We start from the raw sequence: 22,288 nt of genomic DNA, 5'->3' as shown, positions 1-22,288 counted from the left end.
GCGTTCGGTCAGGATTAAGCATCAATCATTCGTAGGCAAATCATCTAAAGCTTAATAATCGCGGCGGCAATTAGTTAGTTATGAAGTGGATCGCTACCATCAGTGACTGGCGCCCGTACTCCGACTCACTAGAAGGTAATCGCATGGTGTGGACGCAGGACAGCAAGGGGCATGTTGCTTTCTTTAAGATGCTGCCTGAAATAGTTTGAGATGACGGACGATAAGAGAGAGAAAAATAAAACAGGGTACTTAGTTTTATTCCATAAGTTGAGGGGTACATTGTCGGTATGTACAGTCTTGAAGGAAATGAGAGGAGAAATAAAACGTGACCATTCCATGGGACGCGCGTCTTTATTTACAAGGTGTATCGCGCTTTGGAACGAGTCGACCTGAGCGACAGCTCTTGGGTTGGAAACACAGACCAAAGAGACAATAAATGGTAACAAGGAAGTTTTCAGACAACAGGTATAAGAAGCACTTGCGGCAACAAGCACTTCCACGATACTTGGTAGCAAACAACTGCCTTTAAACTCACTGGCTGCCAACGGCACTATGCAAATGTTTTCCGTCGATGCGTTCACTTAATCGCAGGGTATACTCGACCGGTACTTGCGCACAAACTTTGGCCTATACGCTTTGTGTAAAACTAAGACTATTCAATCCCCATCAACAAAATATAAACTATATGGCTCCACCAAGGTAACAATGTCTTTCTCACCGTGCCATCGGCTTACGGTAGGAAGAACGATAAAAATATGTCCTACGTGAAAGTATTTATAAACGTAACCAACATTACTTCGTAATCTCTGCATGACACGGAAACGACTGCTTCGCTTCACCCACTCCGTACGCCAGGGGAAGCGCACACAAACAGAATAGGAACATTAGGAACAAACCCGAATGGAATTCGTTAAACTCTTGTAACTCTCTGTGTGCGTGCGAATACTGAATAAATCGCGCCGTACGCGATGCTTCTGACGCGGTTTAACCGACGGGATCCCCTTGTCTTCAATTCTCGACGAAGATACCAACAGTGCCCCATGTCATACAAGCCTAGTGCGTAGGGTACTCAAATAAATTGGGACTTCACGAAGGGCGCTCCAAGCAGAGCCAAACGAACATCCTCGTCATGCGTACCCCTACTGTGCTTCAAGCAAAGGCTTAATCATGCTGAAAACAGGAAACGGCTTTCCCATAGGCGTGGCCATTAGCGATTATTTGTGCAATCAGCGACCGAGGACCTAATATGACTCAGCATTAGCAGAAAAGACATATGCCAGACTATTATATATAAACGTAACTGTCCGGCTTTTATTGTACTCTTCGAAGTGCTCATACAAGAACTGATATACCTAATATCCAAACCTTCGGCTTTTCAGCACAGAAAATCCCCACTGTTACGCTGTACCAACAGTGCGAAGAACTGGAATGTACTGATATCTAAAGCTCGCGACAAACGAGGGTGTCACCAAGCGGCGGCGCTATTATTTATCCCCGTTTTGTAATAGCGTGTAACCAGGATGCCAAAGGTTGCTCTTCATAAAACTCGAGAGATTTCCAAGAAAAAAAAAATGTTGGCAGCAAACATTATCTCCTAAAGAATAGAAAGGCGTCACCTTCCGATGGCTTGCCAGCGCTGAGAAAGACGTCCTTTGAATTTTTTACCTCGGTAAGGTTGATGCAAGCAAGATAACTGCCATCATCAAGGCGCAACACACAAGGACCATCGAATGTACGCGCAGAAATCTGACCATGACTTATTCAGGCATTCAAGCTACCTATAGCTTGTATTTCTGAGACCTCCAACGTGAAACGTTGCTAAGCGTGGAAGTTTCTTGTATCTGTACTTTTTAGTGATACAAATACCTGTACTGTACCTCAGAAACTCGAGAAGCAACTCGCACACTGGGAAACGTGACTTGAAACGTGCGCTTTACCAGCATTGTTGGGCTCCCGCTGCGCTTTGCAGGCCTGTGTCGCTAACTGTATACATGGCGCAAGGCTAAGCAGGGCTCCATGTTCAAGCAATCTATCAATGATACCATAAGCAAGCAATTTTCTGATTACGGCTCTTGATCTGAGTGATTACAACTGAGCTTTGGTGCTCAAATTCTCCGGCAGCGCACACTGTTTCCAGAGACAGGTTTCGTTGGCACTGGCCACTATGTGCAGTGCTACAAGATTTGCGAAGGTCAATGGATCCACCGGCGAGACAACTGTAGAGACAATTGTCCAGTGCTACCCAAGGGCGTCAAATATTCACAATGACAGGGCATCCCACAGCTATGCTGCGCGCGACCGTTATGAATGAAACATGAAGTTTTCTTTTGCGTGCTTCCATACAGCCAACTGAGACACACCGTCACAGAGGCGTACCTGAACCCACGATGCGAATACATAAGTGACTTCGCAGCAGCCCAGTGCACAAAGCCGAACAATGCGTAACTATAGCCACCTGCGATGAGCGCGGGCTTGCTGCTTATGGAACGAAAAATGAAGAGAGGCCCGTCGACAGTTACAGTTGGTTGAAACTGACCAATCAAGGGCCTCGTGAAAGCGCGTCGTGCCGCCTATGGACCAACATGGCTGGTGACGCGGGAGCGAGTGAAACGCGCCAACTTTCAGGCCTCCTCCAACCCCGGTATGAGTGCACGAAAGAAAACAAAAGTGGTGGGTGGGGAGCAGGGGGACAAGGCGTTTCCTTCTCCTTTCTTTTGGGGCCCGCCTCCAAATCGCGGGACGCCCGCGGTCACCTTCTACAGCGCAGCACACGAACGCGTAGATCTCTTGGAAAGCGCAGAGCACGAGTGTCCCCAGCTGGACAGCATGGCTTTGCCGCCGCCACCCGTGCTTTGTTGTGTGCAGAGTCCTTCGCTTCCTAGAGGCGACACTCGGGCGGCAGCCGGTTCGCGTCGGTGCTCGCGGTCGCCGCCGCCGGTTGAGCCTTCTCGCCGAGGATGGTGATCTTGGTGCAACTGGGAAGCGGCAGGGCCTTGAGCACGGGCTTGGCCACCTCGAGGAAGCGGCGCGGACAGCCCTCGCGGCCAGCGCCGTTCAGACCCAGGCGCTCGCACATCAGCTGCTCGAGGGAGTGCAACGGTGCGTCGGCCAGCACGCTGCAGATCACCGCGCCCAGGTATCCGAGCACGAACAGGCCGCAGAACAGGAACAGCTGCGCGGGATCGAATGATCACTGCCACGTGGAAATATTTTTTTTGTAAAAAAGTCTAACTTTAGGAAAGTTTATTAGTTTAGGAAAGTCTTGCGTGGAGGCTGAATGGTTGCTTGCCTTGGCAAGTAGCGTCGGGGAACACAACTTTGACAACAATGTTATGCCTTTAAATTCCGATTTATTACGCACGAGAGACACGGTACCGCTCACAGTGCATTCGCATATTTATTAGAGCTATTAAGGTAGAGGCTCTATAAATGTTCATTGAAAACGCAACGGCCCACTCGGCAAACGGTGGCCGAGGCTCAAATGCCCATGTGGAAGGCCTACGATAAACTCAAATAAAACAAAATTCATGGGTACTACCGATTAATTTTCACCACCCGGTTTTTTTTTATTGTGCACCCAGTGTACGGTACACGGTCTTTTCTTGTTTTGCATTGTGCCTCCATCGCAATGCGGCCGGCGTGGCCGCGATTTGATCCCGTGATCTCGTGCTTAGAATTGAATTGAATTTGAATTATGGGGTTTTACGTGCCAAAACCAGTTCTGATTATGAGGCACGCCGTAGTAGGGGACTCCAGAAATTTGGACCACCTGGGGTTCTTTAACGTGCACCTAAATCTAAGTACACGGGTGTTTTCGCATTTCGCCCCCATCGAAATGCGGCCGCCGTGGCCGGGATTCGATCCCGCGACCTCGTGCTCAGCAGCCTAACACCATAGCCACTGAGCAACCACGGCGGGTATCTCGTGCTTAGCCCAGTTTACAGGAAAAAAATACATGATACGAACCGTAGTGACCAATATCGCTCATTATTAACAAATTTGGACTTGTAGTTTCCGACGTTTCGCTTTTAAAGTTATCTCCGAGCTGGTAGAGATTTATGTGCTCTTCGGCATGGACGCGTTTTTATTAATTTATTTTTTTTTGCTAAAGAGCAGTATGTGGATGTACGTTCTAGCTACCAATTAGTCTTCTCGCATCATGAACGTTTTGGCTGTCAAACTGTTGCATTCACCGCAATTCTCAACCTCCGTCACATACTACAAGAGCAACGCAAAAGCTATCCTTATGAGTGTTTACCGCAACGTTACGACGAAATGAGCGATGGTGATTGAATTCTGACTATTTTAGGAACGTATGAAAATATGACATTCCGAGAAAGCCATCCGCTGGTTGGCCCGTATCAGTGTGAAGCCGGATTGCAGAGCAGTTGGTACGGTATGGGTATTCGTAAGAACGTGCTCAAGGTCAATCGTGAGAACTGTATATAACGAACGTGACCGCCAAAATACTGCGCACTACAGTTTATGAATTAGGCCACTTCTCACTATATACTACCTACGACAAACCTCACTCACAAATCGCGCAATCGCTGGTGCTTTTTAGCTTTCGCACTCACCGCCATCAGCTGGTCGGCCTGCACTCTCTCTCGGACGTAGGCCGTGAAGATGTTCTGTACGAGCGGGTGAAGAAGGAACACCAGTGGCGCCATGCGACTCAGGGGCCCAAACGCCGGCCAGGACAGGAAGTCGCCCACCAACCCTGCGTCAAGCTCCGGCATACAAATGCTTCTTCGCACACTCGCTCACTCACAAATGGGCACACAAGTACGCATTCGTGCAGAGGCATGCGGAAATGTTGAATGTATAGACTGAAGAAATTTCCCTCGTGGCACCCTTCTCTTTATATATGCGATTGCCTTCGTTATCAGTTTTTTTTTGTCGCCTAACAATCTTTAACCATAATTGATTTGTTTGTTCGTCTGCTGTATAGCAGACAGAAATGGAATATTCCAAGGACTTTCTACTTCAATCTCTCTCGAAAGGAGCCTATATAAACACAGGAAGAAACTCGCATGCACACGCTGACGAAAAGACAGGACAAACACGGCTGCAGTGCACTCGCGGTATCGTTAGAACGGATATCAAAGAGAAATGCAAATGATGTGCCAGCATAACGTAATTATTCTAATTTGAATCCTTGACGGCGCTTCAGTCAGTGGTCCGAGCGGCACTCCACCAACATTGTCACCATCCGTAGCCTATCGTGAGCTGTGCGGATGATAAGAAAGGCACAGAATCGAACGAAAGGATTCGTTACATTATACCGGCCTAGGCTTTCATAGCGTTCACAATTTTTGAGGCAGCTAGTTTTGCGACGGCATTATTGAAAATCACTTTTTTCCCCCTCAGACGCAATGGTAAACATTTATTTATCGATATTCTTGAATGAGTCAGTGCTTAAAAGTAAATAAAAAAAAAGAAATAAAAAGAACACTTCGCAGATTAGAAGCACGAACAATGATTCTCTTTCCGAAGTTCCGCTTTTCTCTCTCTTTCTGCCCCTATAATCCAAACTGCTTTTTTTTTTGTTCTTGTTTTCTCTCTCAGCAAAGGTTCGATATTCTACGCATTAATTTAGATGGTTCGGCAAGTTAAAGTGATCTTAGCAGATTAACTAGTATAATAACACATTCGAACGCTAAGCATAATAACCGCAGGCTATTGAAGAACCCAAACCATGAATAGCCCAAGGCAGTAAACTTTCCGGGGGCGCCTGGTTTCGCAACTTCTTCGAAACTAAAATCTCAGTCATCTCTCTCGGGACCGACCGCGTCTACTTCGAAGATGTCGCAACCGTGTACTCTTGTGCGCGTAGATTGATGCGCGATGCACGCACGCATCAGAAATCCCCACTCAGAAAGTTTACTTTCTGGATTGCTGGGCCTCTTCATTAGCAGAAAGAGCAGCAATTTGCAGAACGGTAATGAGCCCTCCAGTTTCTGCAAACTTTTATGCCGCTAAGCTCTCTTGATTATATATTTGCCGCATTTCCCCGCTCTCTACGAAAGAATTATGTGCCATCTTCTCCTAGTTAAGAGAACATACTTTGTTTTTTCGCGTAGCCTGTTATTAATGCATCGAAATCCTGGGTGAGTAGTGTATAACGTCGGCTTCAAATTTCAAGATTTTTTTTTCGGCTACGAACTGCTGTGAAAAATTCTTTATTTTTGTTTTTGCTTTCATGCTTCTCTAGGCTACGAAACACACATTTCTGAACTATGTGAACAGCTCGCTAAATGAAACGTGGGGTACAAAGCTTGAAGCAACGTTGGCGAAATCGAGCAAAGTGATCTCATTGTGCCTGAATTTTGTTTCGTCCCTTTTCAACGCTCGAGAGCAATATTTGGCGCATGTCGAAATTTGGCGCCTCTAGCAAAGTCATGAAAAGGAGAAGCATTCAAAGGCTTCGCAACAACCATTCATTAAATGTTCCCACCTTTTCCTTACTCGTGACCCCCAGGAGAACGCCGGGGGTTAAATTATACCAAGCTTAGCGATAAGTGCCTCCCCCCCCCCCCCCCCCCCCCTCCTACCCCCCCCCCCCCCCTCCCACGAGAGGTAAAAGCATCTTGTACATTTTTCTTCCGCAATGGAAAGATGCCAATACTCAGAACAATACTAACAACTAATTTTGAAATGAATTCATTCTCGAGCATTTCACAATCCCGCACTTTGCTTTACATTTGTTTGAATTCCCTTGACACCGTGTCTATGTGTCTATTTTGTCTCTGCTGAATATTTTCTTACACTGCGTATTCGTCTTCAAGTATGCTTTTTTTTCCACTCAATTGTTTTATTAGCTTATATGCCATGAAATATTTGTCATAATCGCTGAGGTTTATCTTCAACTCGCCAGTTAGAAATGTTTACAACTACATCCCTATGCTTAAGACTGATTCGCCTTCTTATTGTTCGGAGTTGTTTGATGAGTGCATGAATGTATCTTTTAGTAAGACAAATAGCCAAAGCCTAGCAAGGGGCCCTCAAGCAGATTGTGCATGTTCTCCTGCTCTATAGAATCAGTTTGAATTGAGTTGCAAATTGAACCGACTTGAATTTGCCCAGAGACCCAGTTTGTACTGCACACTCTATCGCAAACTGAAATAAAGCTTTGATTGATCGATTGATCGATTGTTTGATTGATTGTTTAATTGATTGATTGATTGATTGACGTGCACAGGCCGCGCAGCCACCGCCGGTCGACCGTTGTTGAACAAAAGCGAGTGCATTTTTTTCCCCTCTCGAAGGCGCTCGCGTCCAATTAGGTGGCTCTTGCACGTCTGGGAGTCCTCGTTTCGGCTTCAGTGAAAACGCACGATAAAGAAAAAAAAAAAAAAACACTCCGTGCGTTTTCTCTGGCCTGATTCACTACAAGGGCGTGCATATTAATCCGGGGATTAATAAACGTAGGGCCTCTGCTCTCGGTGACAGGGTAATCCTTACGTGGACATAACCCGGGGAAGAGGATCCTCTCCTGCGCCCTCCACTTGGCTAATGACAAGAATCCTGCCGTGCCAAAGGATCTCCTTGATGTCCGAGCAAGCGCACGAGGCAGAGGGGGGGGGGGGGGGGAGGGGGGGGTGGCTCTAATGTCAAGAAGCAGGCGAAGAAATAAACAAACGTTGCCCTGGTACGTGGCACGCTGCTTTATGGAGGATACTGGGCAAAAAACGTCGCTGAGTGATGGATATGGGCGCGTAATACGGATGGAAACATAAAGTTCGGAGTTGCGTGAGTAGGGAGGGGGAGCCATCTTACTTTTGACTTCTTTTATACGGAAAATATGATTTATGACTTGAACGACCTTGCCCGAAACTACAGGCAAGTGAAATATATTGAGCTGTTAAGCGCAGCTAAATCGACGTGGCCCCACTGCACGCTCACTCTTATTTCTTGCACAAGACTGTGCACAGTCCACAATATTGAAATAAGACGAGTCAGGGTGATAATGCAGACAGGCTTTATTATTACTTTCTCTTTTTTTTTGCTTTTCCTTCTCTCCGACAACTACCACTCTTTTTTTCTTTTATGTTTGAGGGACAAAACTCTTCATTACATGTCAAACATGCGTCGTTAAGTCGGGTTGATTGCCTCATCTGTGTTGATAGCAATAAGGCGCATTGCACTCTTATCTTTCTAAAAGAATCTAACTTAGGTTCACGTTTGTAGCATATTTCTGTTTTCGGGTGACAGAACCACAGACACTATTTCTTCTACTTCGATATTCATTAGTGGCGTGACCTGCAGTGACCGGCCCTACTGAGTGTGACCTGTGCTGTGTGTGTTCTGCCTAATTGTTTGATATTTGTCGTGCTTCTCTTTCTTTCATCTTCCCTCCCCTTCTTCCTATATATTCTATGTTCGCTGTCTCCTTCTTTCCGAAGAGCAGGCAGGCGTTGTGCCCCTCCCGGTGGCAGTTTCCAGCCTGCTCCTCGCTTTCCCTTTCCTGTCTATTGTATATACTGTAACGCGCCTGCAACATTTGAAAGGTTTATGGACACGGTACTGCGCGGCCTTAAATGGGAGATTTGTTTATGTTATCTTGACGACGTCGTCATTTTTGGCCGCACCTTTGCAGAGCACAACTATCGACTGGACGTTGTTCTGACGTGCCTTGAACAAGCTGCCCTTACCTTCAACTCAAAGAAATGTCACTTTGGCCAACGAGAGGCGCTAGTACTTGGACATCTAGTGGACAAGCAGGGGGTGCGACCAGACCCACAGAAGGTCGCTGCAGTTAGCTGCTTTAAACAACCGCAGTCACAACGCGAGCTGAGGAGCTTCTTGGGTCTTTGCTCGTACTTCCGACGTTTTGTGCCCCACTTTGCCGATACTGCCTACCCTCTGACTTCCTTGCTGCGCAAGGATAACCCTTTCACCTGGACAGCAGATTGCGATTCCTTGCTTCGTCAACTGAAGTTCCTACTCTCTTCCGGACCCATACTTCGTCATTTTGACCCCTCTGCCACAACAGAATTGCACACCCACGCGAGTGGAATCGGCCTCAGTGCCGTCCTGGTCCAGCGTTTTGGTGACGCCGAGAATGCAATTGCCTACGCCAGCCGTTCGTTGAGCATGGCCGAACATAATTACACCGTCACTGAGCAAGAGTGCCTCGCTGTCGTCTTTGCAGTCCAGAAGTTCCGGCCATATCTCTACGGGCGCCGCTTTACGATCGTTACTGATCACCATTCACAATGTTGGTTGGTTGGTCTCCGCGATCCGTCTGGCCGCCTTGCTCGATGAGCGCTACGTTTGCAGGAATTTGACTTTGCAGTCCGTTTCAAGAGTGGCCGGCATCATGCGGACGCCGACTGTCTTTCGAGGCTCCCTCTACCGACAAGTGAATGTGACGCCGACAATTCCGATGAGTTTCTGGCCGCCATCGACGACATTCTTTTTCCCGATCTGGCCACCTTCCGGGAAGAGCAGCGTAACGGCCGCAGCCTGGATGGCCTCTTCGCCTCAGCTGCTCAGCCAACAGGTCACAATGGCTTTGTCATCCAAGATGGCCTGCTCTACAAGAAGAATTATGCGGCTGATGGTGCCCGTCTCCTCTTAGTGGTCCCTAAAAAAATTGAGAACCCACGTACTCCGTGCTATGCACGACGACTCGACCGCAGGGCACCTGGGTTTCACCAGAACATGCCACCGCATTCAGGGCCGATTCTACTGGACCAGTATGCGACGAGATATAGAAAAGTATGTGGCCAGTTGTAACAAGTGCCAGCAATTCAAGCGCCCTAATACTGCTCCGGTCGGACTCCTTCACCTTGTAGCGCCACCATCATCTCCTTTCGAAATGGTTGGAGTGGACCTTCTCGGCCCATTCCCGCGCTCAACAAACGACAACCGTTGGATTATAGTCTGCGTCGACCACCTGACGCGTTATGCTGAAACCACAGCGATGCCAACAGCCACGGCTCTTGATGTTTCGAGCTACCTCCTGTCCTCCGTTATACTGCGTCATGGACCCCCTCGTGTTATTGTGAGTGATCGCGGTTGCCAGTTTGTGGCCGACGTAGTCGAAGAGCTGTTGCGTCTCTGTGCTTGCCAGTTACGCCACCCGACCCCGTATCACCCGCAGACAAATGGTCTCGTCGAGCGCACTAACAGAACTTTGACCAACATGCTTTCGATGTACGTGGATTCCAGGCACAAAAATTGGGATGACAACTTGCCTTTTATCACATACGCCTACAACACCGCAAAGCATGAAACTACAGGCTACAGCCCTTTCTATCTTCTTTATCTTAGACCACCCCGCAACTTCCTTGACACCATTCCACCTTTTACTCCTCATGCGGACTCTCCTCTTGCCCAGACTCTCTGCCGCGCTGAGTAAACGCGCTGCATAGCTCAGCTCCGTACGTTGGCATCCCAGGACCACTCCAAGATCCGCTATTATGCACGACATAAGAATGCGTCATACGACAAAGGGGACATTGTATGGCTTTGGACACCACTTCGCAAGCGCGGTCTGTGCCAGAAGTTTCTGGCTCGTTACACTGGGCCTTTCGTCATCACCGATCGCCTCAGTGATGTGACCTACTCGATTGCTCGCCTCGTGTCCAATGGCTACCGGTCTAAGAAGACGCAGCTTGTTCACGTCGCTCGCCTTAAACACTGTCATCCACGGGACTCAGAGTGGACGTAACAGTTACTCGCCCAGCGGGCTTCGTCTGTGAAGGGAGGAGTGTTACGCTAAAGCTACGGAAGGACGGAAGAAGAGGAGAACGAAGTGCGCTCGTCTTTGGAGCGGCTCGGTGTCGGCGCGGCAACCCTTTGCCTCTTTTCATCGATTCATCTTCAAATAAACGCACCCCATCGTAACAATATGTTTTCAAAACAAATAATAATAATAATAATAATAATAATAATAATAATAATAATAATAATAATAATAATAATAATAATAATAATAATATAATAATAATAATAATAATAATAATAATAATAAGCGTAATGGTAGGTCTCTTTTTTCAACTCTTTTCATTTGTGTTGTACACGGACCCGACAGAGGAAAGCCGACCTCGTAAGACAACTGTGTCTGAATAGCATCTCGACTCAATTAATAAACCAAAGAACAAAAAAAAACTATTTTTTCTCCTTGGATATAGTCTTGTGAATGGTAGCTGTCTTCTTAAATACTTTTTTATGCAGCAGGTGTACTGCAGTCCCCGTGATTTGCGGTTTATCGATCATATGCAGAAACTGCGTTTGAACACGATACATGCCGATCATGTTGGCTCCTTTTCCGCGCTTCATAACGACGCCAAAAGATACCCCGCGTGCTATCTACACTGAAATATCTCCAGTGACACGCACTTAGCCATCCACAGTGAGTCAGATAAATGAAATTGATTGCGAATGTCCTGGAGATTATGAACATAGTGCAACACGCTAGCAGCGCCGGCGGTTGCAGTGGTTCGATTTCAGCCCTCTTTATTAGATGAGGGCAGACATAAATCGCCCCCTCTCCACCCCTAACAAAATATAAACGAGGTGTCCGGCCAGCAAAAAATGGAACCGATAAGCGTTGCATTCCTTTCTCTTCTTTTTTTATTTTCTTGCGGCTGAGGAAACAACTTTGTTGCGATAACCGGCGCAAGGCCCTGCAGTTGTTACCACCCATGGAATCTACATTTATTTATTTATTCTTTCTTTTTTTTCCCACGGCGCAAACGACTGCTAGTGGAAAATGGAAGGACAAAGCAATTTTGGTTGGGCACTTAGTTTTGCTCGATGTTTAATGGTCGCACCAGCATCTAAAGCCTCGTTTTACAGTTTCAAACTTCGTTTCTGGTCCAGGAGCTTCGGCTATGTCGACGAATCGTAGTGTTCTCTACATATTTGAAACAGCATTTTTCTTCTGATGACAAGGATGAGGAAAAGTACGCATTTCTAGAGTCCGTCAGTCGTCTAATCTTTAGTGGATTATTTTTAAATCTTTGAGTGCTTCTCCGTGAAGACGTAGTTAATGCGCCGTGAAGCTAACACATCCTTTTCTTAAATAAAGATCACTTTGCGTCAAAGATAACTGGTTATGGTCACAACCCTTGAAGTGCCTCTATAGTTTGCACTCTTAAAGATTATCGGACATAGATTCAACCTGGGACTTATTTTTTTTTTGCGGGTGCTGGTTACTGCTGGCTTGTCGACTAGACATTAACTCGAGTCACTTGGTAAGTGCAACAGGGCATGTGCAAGTGGGCATGTGCCACAAGGTATGTGCCGAAATGCGGCCAACCCCTAGGAATGTGTATGTGTCAGTGGGTATTGGCTTGGATAGACAAGCAGAACGAGAGGCAACGCATGCAGCAGTGGACAAGACAAATTGAGGAAACCAGCTACAGAGAAGTGAAGTAATCGGCAACAGAAACAGCCGAGTATAGAAAAAGAAGTGAAGAGAACCAAATGGGACCAGCATGCAACGAGCGAGGACAGCTGAGCTACAAAGAAGCGAAGAAGAAGAAGGAGTCGACAACACAAGGCTGAAGAAGTTGGCTACAGAGAAGTGAGGCAGTAACAGAAGCAGCCGTGTATGGAGAAGGAAGAGATCAAAAGAGGGTGCGAAGTTCACATCTTGAATGAAATCGAGACACTTTAACATTTACGGAAACGTCAAAGAAAGCTTCGATTGTCACCGATCCCCAAATGTGTGCGGAGTCTGTCTCTTTTTAAACAGATTACGATTGTACTGAACATTAACTTATCGTGTGCGTCTTTACGTATACGAAGACTGACACCCCATGCAGCTGGATGTGAACGTTAATTATTACACAGACAAGTCAGTGACCGTAGATTGCAATTAACCTCTCGTTAATGTCTTAGTAATTCGGCTATCCGGATTTTCTGCAGCCTATTTTCTCACTATACCATCAGCTGGGCAGTGTCTGATGCCTGCAAAAAATGTGCTGATGACGCTTGATAACAACTTAACAGCGCGCGTCCATAGAAGCTGGACTATATATCACACGTTTCTTTTTTTTTCTAGCTCAAACATATTTTTAATATTATGTTACATATAACAATGTACCGCATTTGAAACCGCAAAGTTCAGACAGCTAACTAAAAAGATTCGCGAAATAGCGTTTTGATGATTTACTTTATGACTCGTTGCAATTGCGAAATTTAGGACGAGTACTATTGAAGCCACATCTCAGAATAAATCATAAACTTGCACCACTTTCGAGACATTCGTCCCCAAAATCAGCTAAATAGTGCATTGCCGTTCTAGTGAAGTGCTCCTGAACAGCTAGAGAGAAGCGTTCGGGAAACTTAGCTGGAACGCAAATCTATATTCTAGCGCAGATTAAGGACAAATATATGGAGAATAGTGCTACTCTTGAAATTTCCGCTAAGAAGAAATGACTTGTTTACTGTTCGCTTTCAATTACGCAATTGTATCTTGTGCCCTAAAGTGAATGATTAATTAAACAGTTAATATTAGAGAATATTTTGATTTTACACCTGACCATTGCTATTTCTTGTTCAGGTAATACCCGGCTCTATAAGTAATCAACTGAACAAGCCGAATCAAGTTATATGCTTCGTGAGATATTTTTAAAAATCTGCCCCGCCTTAAACAAAACAAAACAACAAACCTACACTTTCCGACAAAGATATAAACGACGGAACCATACATAAAGCTGCCTAATCTGTATACGTTTTCATTCTCAATTGAAGGTGGGGTGGGTGGATTGCTGCCAATCAGCTTGATCAAATATTCTAAATAAGTAGGAAACAAGCTGTTGTATTTAACGCTTCGCGGTTGCTGGTGTGCAAGCTACAGGAACCACATGCGTAACACTTTCGAGCAACTATACCTTAAACAATTGGCACAAAATTTGCTTCGTTCTGGTACAGGACGGTGACCGCGAAAATACTTTGCCCAAATCTTAGGGAATGTTTTTCACGACAACTTATGTTCTGTTCCATAAAATTTATTGTTGTGGAGAGATTGAGGTAGAGTACCTTGGCTACTCCATTTCTCTATGTTATGTAGCAAAAAAGGAAAGAAAGAAAAGAAACTATATGAACCGCTATAGATGCAATTATCAGATGGAAAAATCACCTCTCTTCGCAAGTGTAAAATTTATTGAAGACATCTTGGAGTGCTCACTTTCACACGCCCTTGAAAAGCACTCCCAAACGTTGAACTATGTGCGCGAGCTTCTCATCGTGCATTCTCAGTTTGTCATGCGACAGAGTTGTTTCATTCTATAGCCTCAGACGTTATTGCGTGACTCCGGGCTTGAATGCAACCCTCGCAGCGAGTGCCCTTAGACTTGCAGGTCTTGCTTAGACTCTGCGGCCACTATTCACAGGTGCAGTCACATTGGCGCTTCGCAATTGAAAAAAAAAAGAAAGGAAAACGTGTTCCATGCTGGGGTTAGTTACAACTGTGTAGGCAAGTGCTTTCCAGAATTTTCAGGTGCTACTGAGCGTATGCGCTGTATGGCTCCAGGCGAAAGAGAGTTTTAGCTAGTGCGTAAATGGGTATAACTGTTTACGGAATAAGGGGTTACCGAAAACGTGTATGGCAGCAGCAATGCTGGAGGCGACAATCTTGTGACGCAGAGTTTAACAAGAAAGTACACAAAGGTAATACTGCATTGTCCTATAATGTTCTACTTAACTCCTGCTGTAAAGCGTTTGTAGCGACATTGCCTTAACGCACAGTCCTTTTATGATTTTCCTTCGACAAGAACACTCACGTAACGGCAAAAAAAAAAAAAAACATTGTTTTTTTTTTCAACAGCATCGCAGTTGGACAAAGTGTCACAAGATGTCGCTATCAGTTTTGTTACTGTCGTGTACGGCTCTGGTAACCCGGTGATACATAAAGGGTGACAAGTTTACGGACAAGCTATAACTCGCGAAGTTTGAGGATCCGCGACCTCACATTAGTGCAAGTCTGCGCGCTTAATTCTCCTTCCGCGCGGCACATTCGGAATACGCAATAGACGCGTAAATAGTTCGCGAAAGTGGTTTTAGCCCTCAAAGCTGTATTGACACGACGGGATGGGTTGCTGAATCAGTACGAGTGTGAGCGTGACCTATCCTAGTTGCAACGAATCGCGCCGCTGGCAGATAGTCCGCAGCGTCCTAATGCACGACGCGGTCTCGGCGACACTGAGTCTCGCTCATGCTCTACCGCAGACTCAGTCAATGATCCCTCCTGTCGTGTGAATCCAGCTTGAAATGGTAAACATGCACCGGCACGTCTGCGTGCTTATGCGCCCGTCGGATTGGCGCGTGTTAGTCGGAGCGCGACAGCAAATGAAACGAATTCAAATGCCTCATATAGAGTCATAGCACATCGAGACCAACCGGAGCATTCGGCTTCCTGGGCTAATGCGGCGTCTCTTCGCGTCTTGTTGAGCTGATGGCGAACGCGGTAAAAGCGCTCGAGTATGTCGGCGCACGTGTGGTTCCTGCTTAATCGTAGAGTTTCCCACTGTAATTACTAGGCGGAACTTTGGTGCCGTGATGGTTCAGCTATTCCATGGGAACGTTGAGTATACAGTGATTAGATTTGTGTAATCTTCGTGCTAGCGGCTTCAGACGTTTGCGTCGCGTCCTTTATTACACTTTATTTGTTCAGAATGTTCGAGCAATCGTATTTTTTCTAAACGCGCGAAGCCAATAAATCTTCACCACTTGAATAGTCCTTACTTATATTTGTTTCACTTATAACGCAATATCGGTTTGAAGAAGGGCAAAATGCAAAGCCACAAAGTCGTTTGAAGCCAGAAGGGCGAATCCATGCACTAACTATCATTCCCATGCCGGCTGACTTTCTTTGGCCGTACGCGCCATATTTCACTGCTAATAAAGAACAATAAGAACCGCTGTACTTGCGGCTCACTTGGATACTAGCGCCCTATTTTGCTCTAGTAATTTTTGTAAGAAACTCAATCCGCTCAAGGGTGCATGTGCGCACTAGTTTGGATTTTCCGCGTGCAGTGAAAAGAAGAGATGGGAGGCGTGGACTCCGTGCTCACATGCTTTTCCGGTGATGCAGGCGAAGGCGACCCACGCCACGGAGAAGGCCCACACGGATCGGTGCACGGCTGCGTAGAGCGCGGCCTGCGCGGTGTCCACGCCGTCGCCGCAGTTCCATCGGTACGCGCCGAACACCACCGCCACGGCACAGAGGAACGAGCAGACCCAACCCAATGCGCGCAGGATCTGCGACGGCAAGAGGACGTTGCGGGTCGCGCTCTTAATCAGGCATAAAAATAAAAACTCGACGATCGCGGGCAGGCTCGAAAACCAATATATCCGACTCACCAAGCCCGTGTATACTGCTACGAAAGTTTGAGGGGGCTACCAAAGCGCCCTGATAAGCGGACTGAATATGCACAACTTTTCCACACTTTCCCTCCTAATTGTGAAAATGAATTTAGGCTGCCTGGCGCGTGTTCTAACGTAATTATATTCTAGGCAGCCCCCTTCTTGATGCCCTCTCATTGAATACTGACATAACAACGGTGGACTGGCAAAGTCAGGGGCTTTGGTTTTTGTCCGAGCGCTAGCTTAGGGCACGCAACAAGCGGTATGGTCGATCAGCGCAAGCGGTGACCATGACCACTAAACTTAATGGGACATAGCACGGTCCCCCTATACGGTACGTTGCCGTGCATTTCCGCCACGCGTGCACAAGCACATCCAGCTTCTAACTCTGCAAAGGAAAGCGCATATTAATGCGCATCGGTGAAACGCTATGTACAATTTCGCTCGCTATACCCGTGACTGCAGGACGAAACCCTTAGTTTAGAGTGCGCTTCACGGGCTTGGCGATGGGAAGTACGAAGCTCCTTTCAGTCGGAATGTAACAAGAAAGCACCAGAGTGCACTCTTTGAAAAAAAAAAAAAAGCTTGCATATACTGTTCCCTTTACGTCTAATTGGTCGCTGCTCTCTGCTAAGAGGACGAGGTCTTGAAAGTTGCCTCAAGGCAAGTATCTGTCTGATTATTACTAGCGACACGTGTTGGCCTACAACGATGAACTTATGTCTGCACGTGTTGTTGCACTTGTTTTTATATCTCTTTGTGGAAGAAATATCCAGAAAAAAAGACATGAAAGCTCGAAAACGAACAATAAAGTCACAACTGACCACTTTAAACTCTGTAGTAAGGTCGGTAGAATTTACTCATTCACTAGGGTATGCCGCTTACTTTGACGACTCATTCCACATTTTTTATTGAAAGGCAATGTTCAACATTTCCTAACACCTAGCTGCAAATCGAGCAATGTTATTTGCGGGGCACAATTTTACCTATGATGAGGTGAAACCAAATCGGGCACCGGTGTAGCAAACTTACTTAGACACACACGCACACGCAAAGCATCGAAACATGGCTGTGGCGTCTGATGTACTTGTTCTGATACTTACAAATTGGTCAGCAATATCTTCTGGTTCACATGTAGACTTCGGCGTGAACATGCGAGCAACACTTCATCACAAAAGCTGTGATACAGCAGAAACTACGATAGCATTTAACAGAGCGAAGACACTCCGGGGAATCTCCTTGGCTACTCAGGAGCAAATCACCTAAAGAGAGTGAACATAACAGGCAAGGTGAGAAAATTGCATGTGCGTGTGTTACGCATCGAACGCGGCACTTGAGAAAGAAAGTCCTTTCGTTTAGCGTAAGGCTGTCGCTCCTTTGTACTTGAGGACTATGAACAAAAAGACATGCAGTGGTGGCAGGCACGTGAGTAAAGGAATTGACAGTGTCATTGCATCAGCGCATTCAGAGCTACGTGCTGACGCTAACGGCACGTAAGTTTCCGTTAGCTCGCATAACTAAGTGGCTATGACGACAATGAGAGAATGAAGGCATAACGAGGATTATGAAAGGTACGCCGCTTTGGTGCAGGGGTAGCAATCAAAATATCCTCATACGCGCTAGACATCGGAGAAACGGAAGATGTCTTACCGGGTTGAGCGTGACAACGGGCTTTCGTGTGACGATACAGGCGAGGCCGATGCCAATGCAGAAGGGGCCTAAGTGAGCCCAGGGCTTTTGGTACATGATGTCTTCCATCATGAGCCGCGAGCTGTCGGTTAGGAAGAAAATGGGAAAAGATGCGACACTCTTCTACATGGAGAAGCGCAGAATTGTCGTTAACGGTGCCTCGTCGGAATTGACATCTGATGGTGAAAGGCTGACTATGACGTGTCCTATGCTAAATATATAAAAATTGATTGATTGATTGATTGATTGATTGATTTATTCTATTGACTACAAGCTATACAGTAGGGACATTGCTTGCTGTACGGAAAAAAAACGACGATTTGGATCCGCAGGAGTAATTACGGAGCACAGGCAAGCCATGTGATGCAAGTGGCTTTTATCCGCAACAAAAAACACACCTGATGACTTCAGTACTTCAGAAAGCAGCAAGCACTCTAACTTGCTGTTTGGTTACGCAAAGCAAGGGGACTGCAACCTACAGCAAGGCCGTTTGTTTGCCTATGAAACCATGAGAATGCCAACACTGCTATTGAAATCGCTCCCCAACCTTTGAAAATATATTGTGCAAGGAAGTCATAATAATAAACGCAGTTGATTCTTGTTATTCAATCTGAACTTCAAGAATAAGCTCATTAGGAACAGTATGTGACACTCCTTTCATTCCTCATAGCGTCAGTATCATTTTCTCTACTCATCCTCGGACTGGCCATGTTACACACGCGTCGTTATCGTCTGCATCATAGAATTTTTGATATTGGCATTGCAACGGGAGCTGCCAAGAAGCGGAAATAATTGGAAAAAAATGCAGTGCGAATGTTTTGCCTAAGCCGTCCGTAACCATAAGGTGACGAGAAAGACGTTCATTCTCGAAACATCAATGCTTGAGTTAACTGGGCCGAGCGCGCGCACTAAGATCTTAGCTGGAGCTGTTTCTACTGCCCTTTCAATCATATATTTCAGCAACTTCATATTCTGTTAGCTAACGTCTTTTATTTTCTTTTTGATGAGTAACCCTGGCTTCGTTGCCATTTTAAGGGTGTTAAACGGGAAACTAGTTTATAATAGTTAAGCTTCAGGACCGTACCCTACTCGGCATCGTTGCATCGTTTGACGCCATTGGATGCACCGCGAATAATGTGGCACGCTTTGGAATTCGTGTGGCAATATCCTTGGAAGCCAGCGTGCTTGACTGCGTAACTGCGTCAGCAAGCTTACAAAGCATTTTATAGTCATCGAATGCACAGTATTTGTCACTTTTCCCCTGCATATCCGATTTCTGAGCTTTAACAGATGACTCATCAGTCTCATGGGCTTTCTTGTTGCATGGCGGATCCAGATTTTCTAGCGCTCCTGCTGGTCATGAGGCAGACTTCCCTGAGAACATTGTGAATATGACACCGGATTCTTGAGCAGCATTTTTCCTTGAAGGCGCGTCCAGTGTCAGGGGTAGGCACTCTTACCGTAAATACCATTACTCACATCGATAACCTTTGTGGTAAAGCATAGCCCTATTTTGCATTTATTTGCCTCGCGAGGTAATGTTACGTATTAAAAATTACATGCTGGGAGTCACTGGGAGTCACTGCGACACTGGTGAGATCGCTGGATAAGTGCTGGGTCACACTGGACGAGACGCTGGTTTCACTGCTATGACGCTGGGGCGCACTGGTGTGCGCTGTACACGCGCGGGAGTTCACTGGCTCGTACTGGAGACTGCGCTGGTTTTGGTTGTGCCGCACTGCCGGAATATAGGCGCTGTTGAATATTAAATGCTTGATACAATTTTACGGGCATCTCCTGTCCAAAAAACAGACTCCTGTCCTAAATATAGCGCTGTAAGTTGGGATCATAAATGTCTGTTTCGTGTCGGCGGTGTTGCAGCTTGGAATAAAAGTGCGTGATCGATGCTAGCCCATGCATATGCGACACTTCAGATCACTTTCGCTGTGTACATTTGCCTTTTGACTGTGCGGATAGCTGTATCCGTGAACGAAATTACGCAAACGCAGATAACGCGTCATTTTCTAGTAGTTTGTACGCAATCGATGACTGCGAGTTGTCGCAGTGTTGTACAGTCGACACGAAACCGAGCAGCCGTTCAGACGCGTTCGAACGGACCTCAGAAAGCCTGCCGCTGATTGATATTATCGCACCGACAACAAAGCTGCGGTGATTCGTGCGCTTCCACTTTCCCTGCTGTACTAAAAATAATAGTTCAAAGGTTCTGAAGCTCAAATGCAAACATTTTCGCATTCGCCCGGTACCCACACCGAGATCGTTCGCTTCAACCAAAGGTTAAGCCTACCGTACGTACCCGCCGATTTCGTCTACACTCTATCGGCCTGTCTGGGCTGAGGAATCAACAATTCTAACGAGGATAAATCACTCGGTAGTTCACCTTTCCCATCGGTGTTTCTAAACAGACCATTCTTTCGTGTGTACAGTGTCAGCATAACAAGCGATGAGCGCCGATATGCCGTGTTATAAACATGCCTATATGTGCTGTCGCCGAAGGCTGTCAGCCGCATTAACCGACCGCTTCTCTTACGGAAATAAGCGCCTAAACATACGTGTCGATTGAAAAGCATTGTCGAGCTATGGAAATGTTGCATTACCTTTGCGCGAAGAATAAGAAACGGCTGTCAAAATCGGCAGTAACGGCCCGTACAACATTCCGGGTCGGCGGTTCGTTTAAGACTTTTTTCGTTGTTAAAATACCAATCGCAAAAGCAAATCAGTGTTGCAGCACTTCCAGGCATACTATGCAATACGGACAACGGCTTTTTTGTTCTGATAGAGGCGTAAGTTTTAGTTGAAGGCGATATAACATCTACCATGTCTGTGCGAGACGCTTGTGCAAAGCTACAACTGTGTCTACGCGTTGACCAACGGAGGCCTTGCGTTGACATGGCAAAATATCAACGGCCTATCACGGATCGGCGTGGCGTAGTGGTAAGATACTGGGATTGGGATCTGTAGGGCCGAGGTTCGCATCCTTGTAAATTTTTTTGCTTTACTTTTTTTTCTTTTTTTTATTGCATTACAACGTTCTTTGTTTTTTTCTGTACTCGAAAAAATCTAGGCACATTTATGACCCAGACTAAGCGAAACGTCCTCTTGTAAGACCACACGGCCTCTAGTGTTTCAGCCAAGCGTAGGCGTCTTCTACTATCGTAGCATGCATCGAAGTTCTGTTCTTACATGCGTGGAAAGTGAAAAAGGTGAAAGAAGTCTAGCACTGCCCTGCATTCCCATGCGCCAACACAAATTACGCGTCCATAGACTGCACCTCTCCCGATGTAGCGCGTACTTGTAAAGGGATAACACAAAAGCGGTTAGCTCTCGTTTACATCGCGCCATGCTGTGATGCGCCTGATGCTTTGATGCATCTTGATGCGCCTAGCTGCAGCTGGACCTGAGTACGGTCCCTGCTCAGCTCAGGCCTGCGCTTGCTCGTAAACCCGCGTCTCGCGGGTAGGCAACATCAACTTGTGATGCTGCTGCACTCACTTGATGTCAGCCTGCGCGAAGAGAACGGTGGGTGGCAGCTTGTAGGTGGCTGTCAGCACGCCCATGGAGATGATGCCCACAGCCACCAGGGAGGCGTTCAGCACCACACCTAAGAAGAAGCGCCTGCGTTGCGAGAAAGAAATGAAAATAACGTGAAAATAAAAAAAATGAAAGTGCGATTTAACGTTTCCGAAGCTGCACAGTGAGTTATGGGGGACGCCCTAGTGCAGTGCTCCGGTTTAATTTTTTTCCACTTGGGGTTCTGTATCGTGCACCGAAATCGAAGTACACGAGCGGTTTTTCATTTCGCCCCCATAGAAATGCGGCCGCCCCGTCCGGATTCGAACCCGCGACATCGCGCTCAGCGGGAGAACGTCATAGCCACTGAGCCACCACGGTGGGTTAAAAGTGACGTAGTATCATGCGCTTGAAAAAGTCGCGACGTTAATAGGGGGCCGCACAAAAGAAATGCTCAATCGTAAGATTTCCCTCGTTGTTACAGCCCCACCCACCGCGGTAGCTCAGTGGCGATGGCATTGTGCTGCTGAGCTTGTGGTCTCTTGTTGGATCCCAGCCTTGACCGCCGAATTCCGAGGGGGGGGGGGGGGGGAGGCGGCGAAATGCGGAGACGGTCGTGTACCATAGATTGGGGGCACGTTAGAGAACCCCAGGTCGTCAAAGTTATTCCGATGTCCTTTACTACGGCGTGTCTCATAATCAGATCGTGATTTTGGCACATAAGTAACCCCGATTTATTTATTTATTT

At 46.6% G+C, this 22,288-nt stretch overlaps 1 protein-coding gene across 1 annotated transcript in view; it reads right to left on the bottom strand.

Annotated features, from left to right (window-relative positions):
- Nucleotides 1–239: 239 nt before the first annotated feature.
- Nucleotides 240–22,288, bottom strand: part of LOC119437245 (nose resistant to fluoxetine protein 6-like) — a 76,706-nt gene continuing 54,657 nt past the window's right edge. The window contains exons 9-13 of the mRNA XM_037704286.2: nt 21,523–21,645; nt 17,974–18,094; nt 16,032–16,218; nt 4,578–4,720; nt 240–3,172 (exon numbers count right to left, since the gene is read on the bottom strand). Coding sequence (XP_037560214.1) covers nt 2,879–3,172; nt 4,578–4,720; nt 16,032–16,218; nt 17,974–18,094; nt 21,523–21,645 — 868 coding nt within the window. The 3' untranslated portion in view covers nt 240–2,878. The remainder of the gene's footprint in view (nt 3,173–4,577; nt 4,721–16,031; nt 16,219–17,973; nt 18,095–21,522; nt 21,646–22,288) is intronic.

This window comes from Dermacentor silvarum, chromosome 1 (assembly GCF_013339745.2).
Source record: "Dermacentor silvarum isolate Dsil-2018 chromosome 1, BIME_Dsil_1.4, whole genome shotgun sequence".
In the NCBI taxonomy this organism is placed as follows: domain Eukaryota; kingdom Metazoa; phylum Arthropoda; class Arachnida; order Ixodida; family Ixodidae; genus Dermacentor; species Dermacentor silvarum.
The sequence above is the reverse complement of the archived record's forward strand: the minus strand, read 5'-3'. Positions and strand labels throughout refer to the sequence as shown.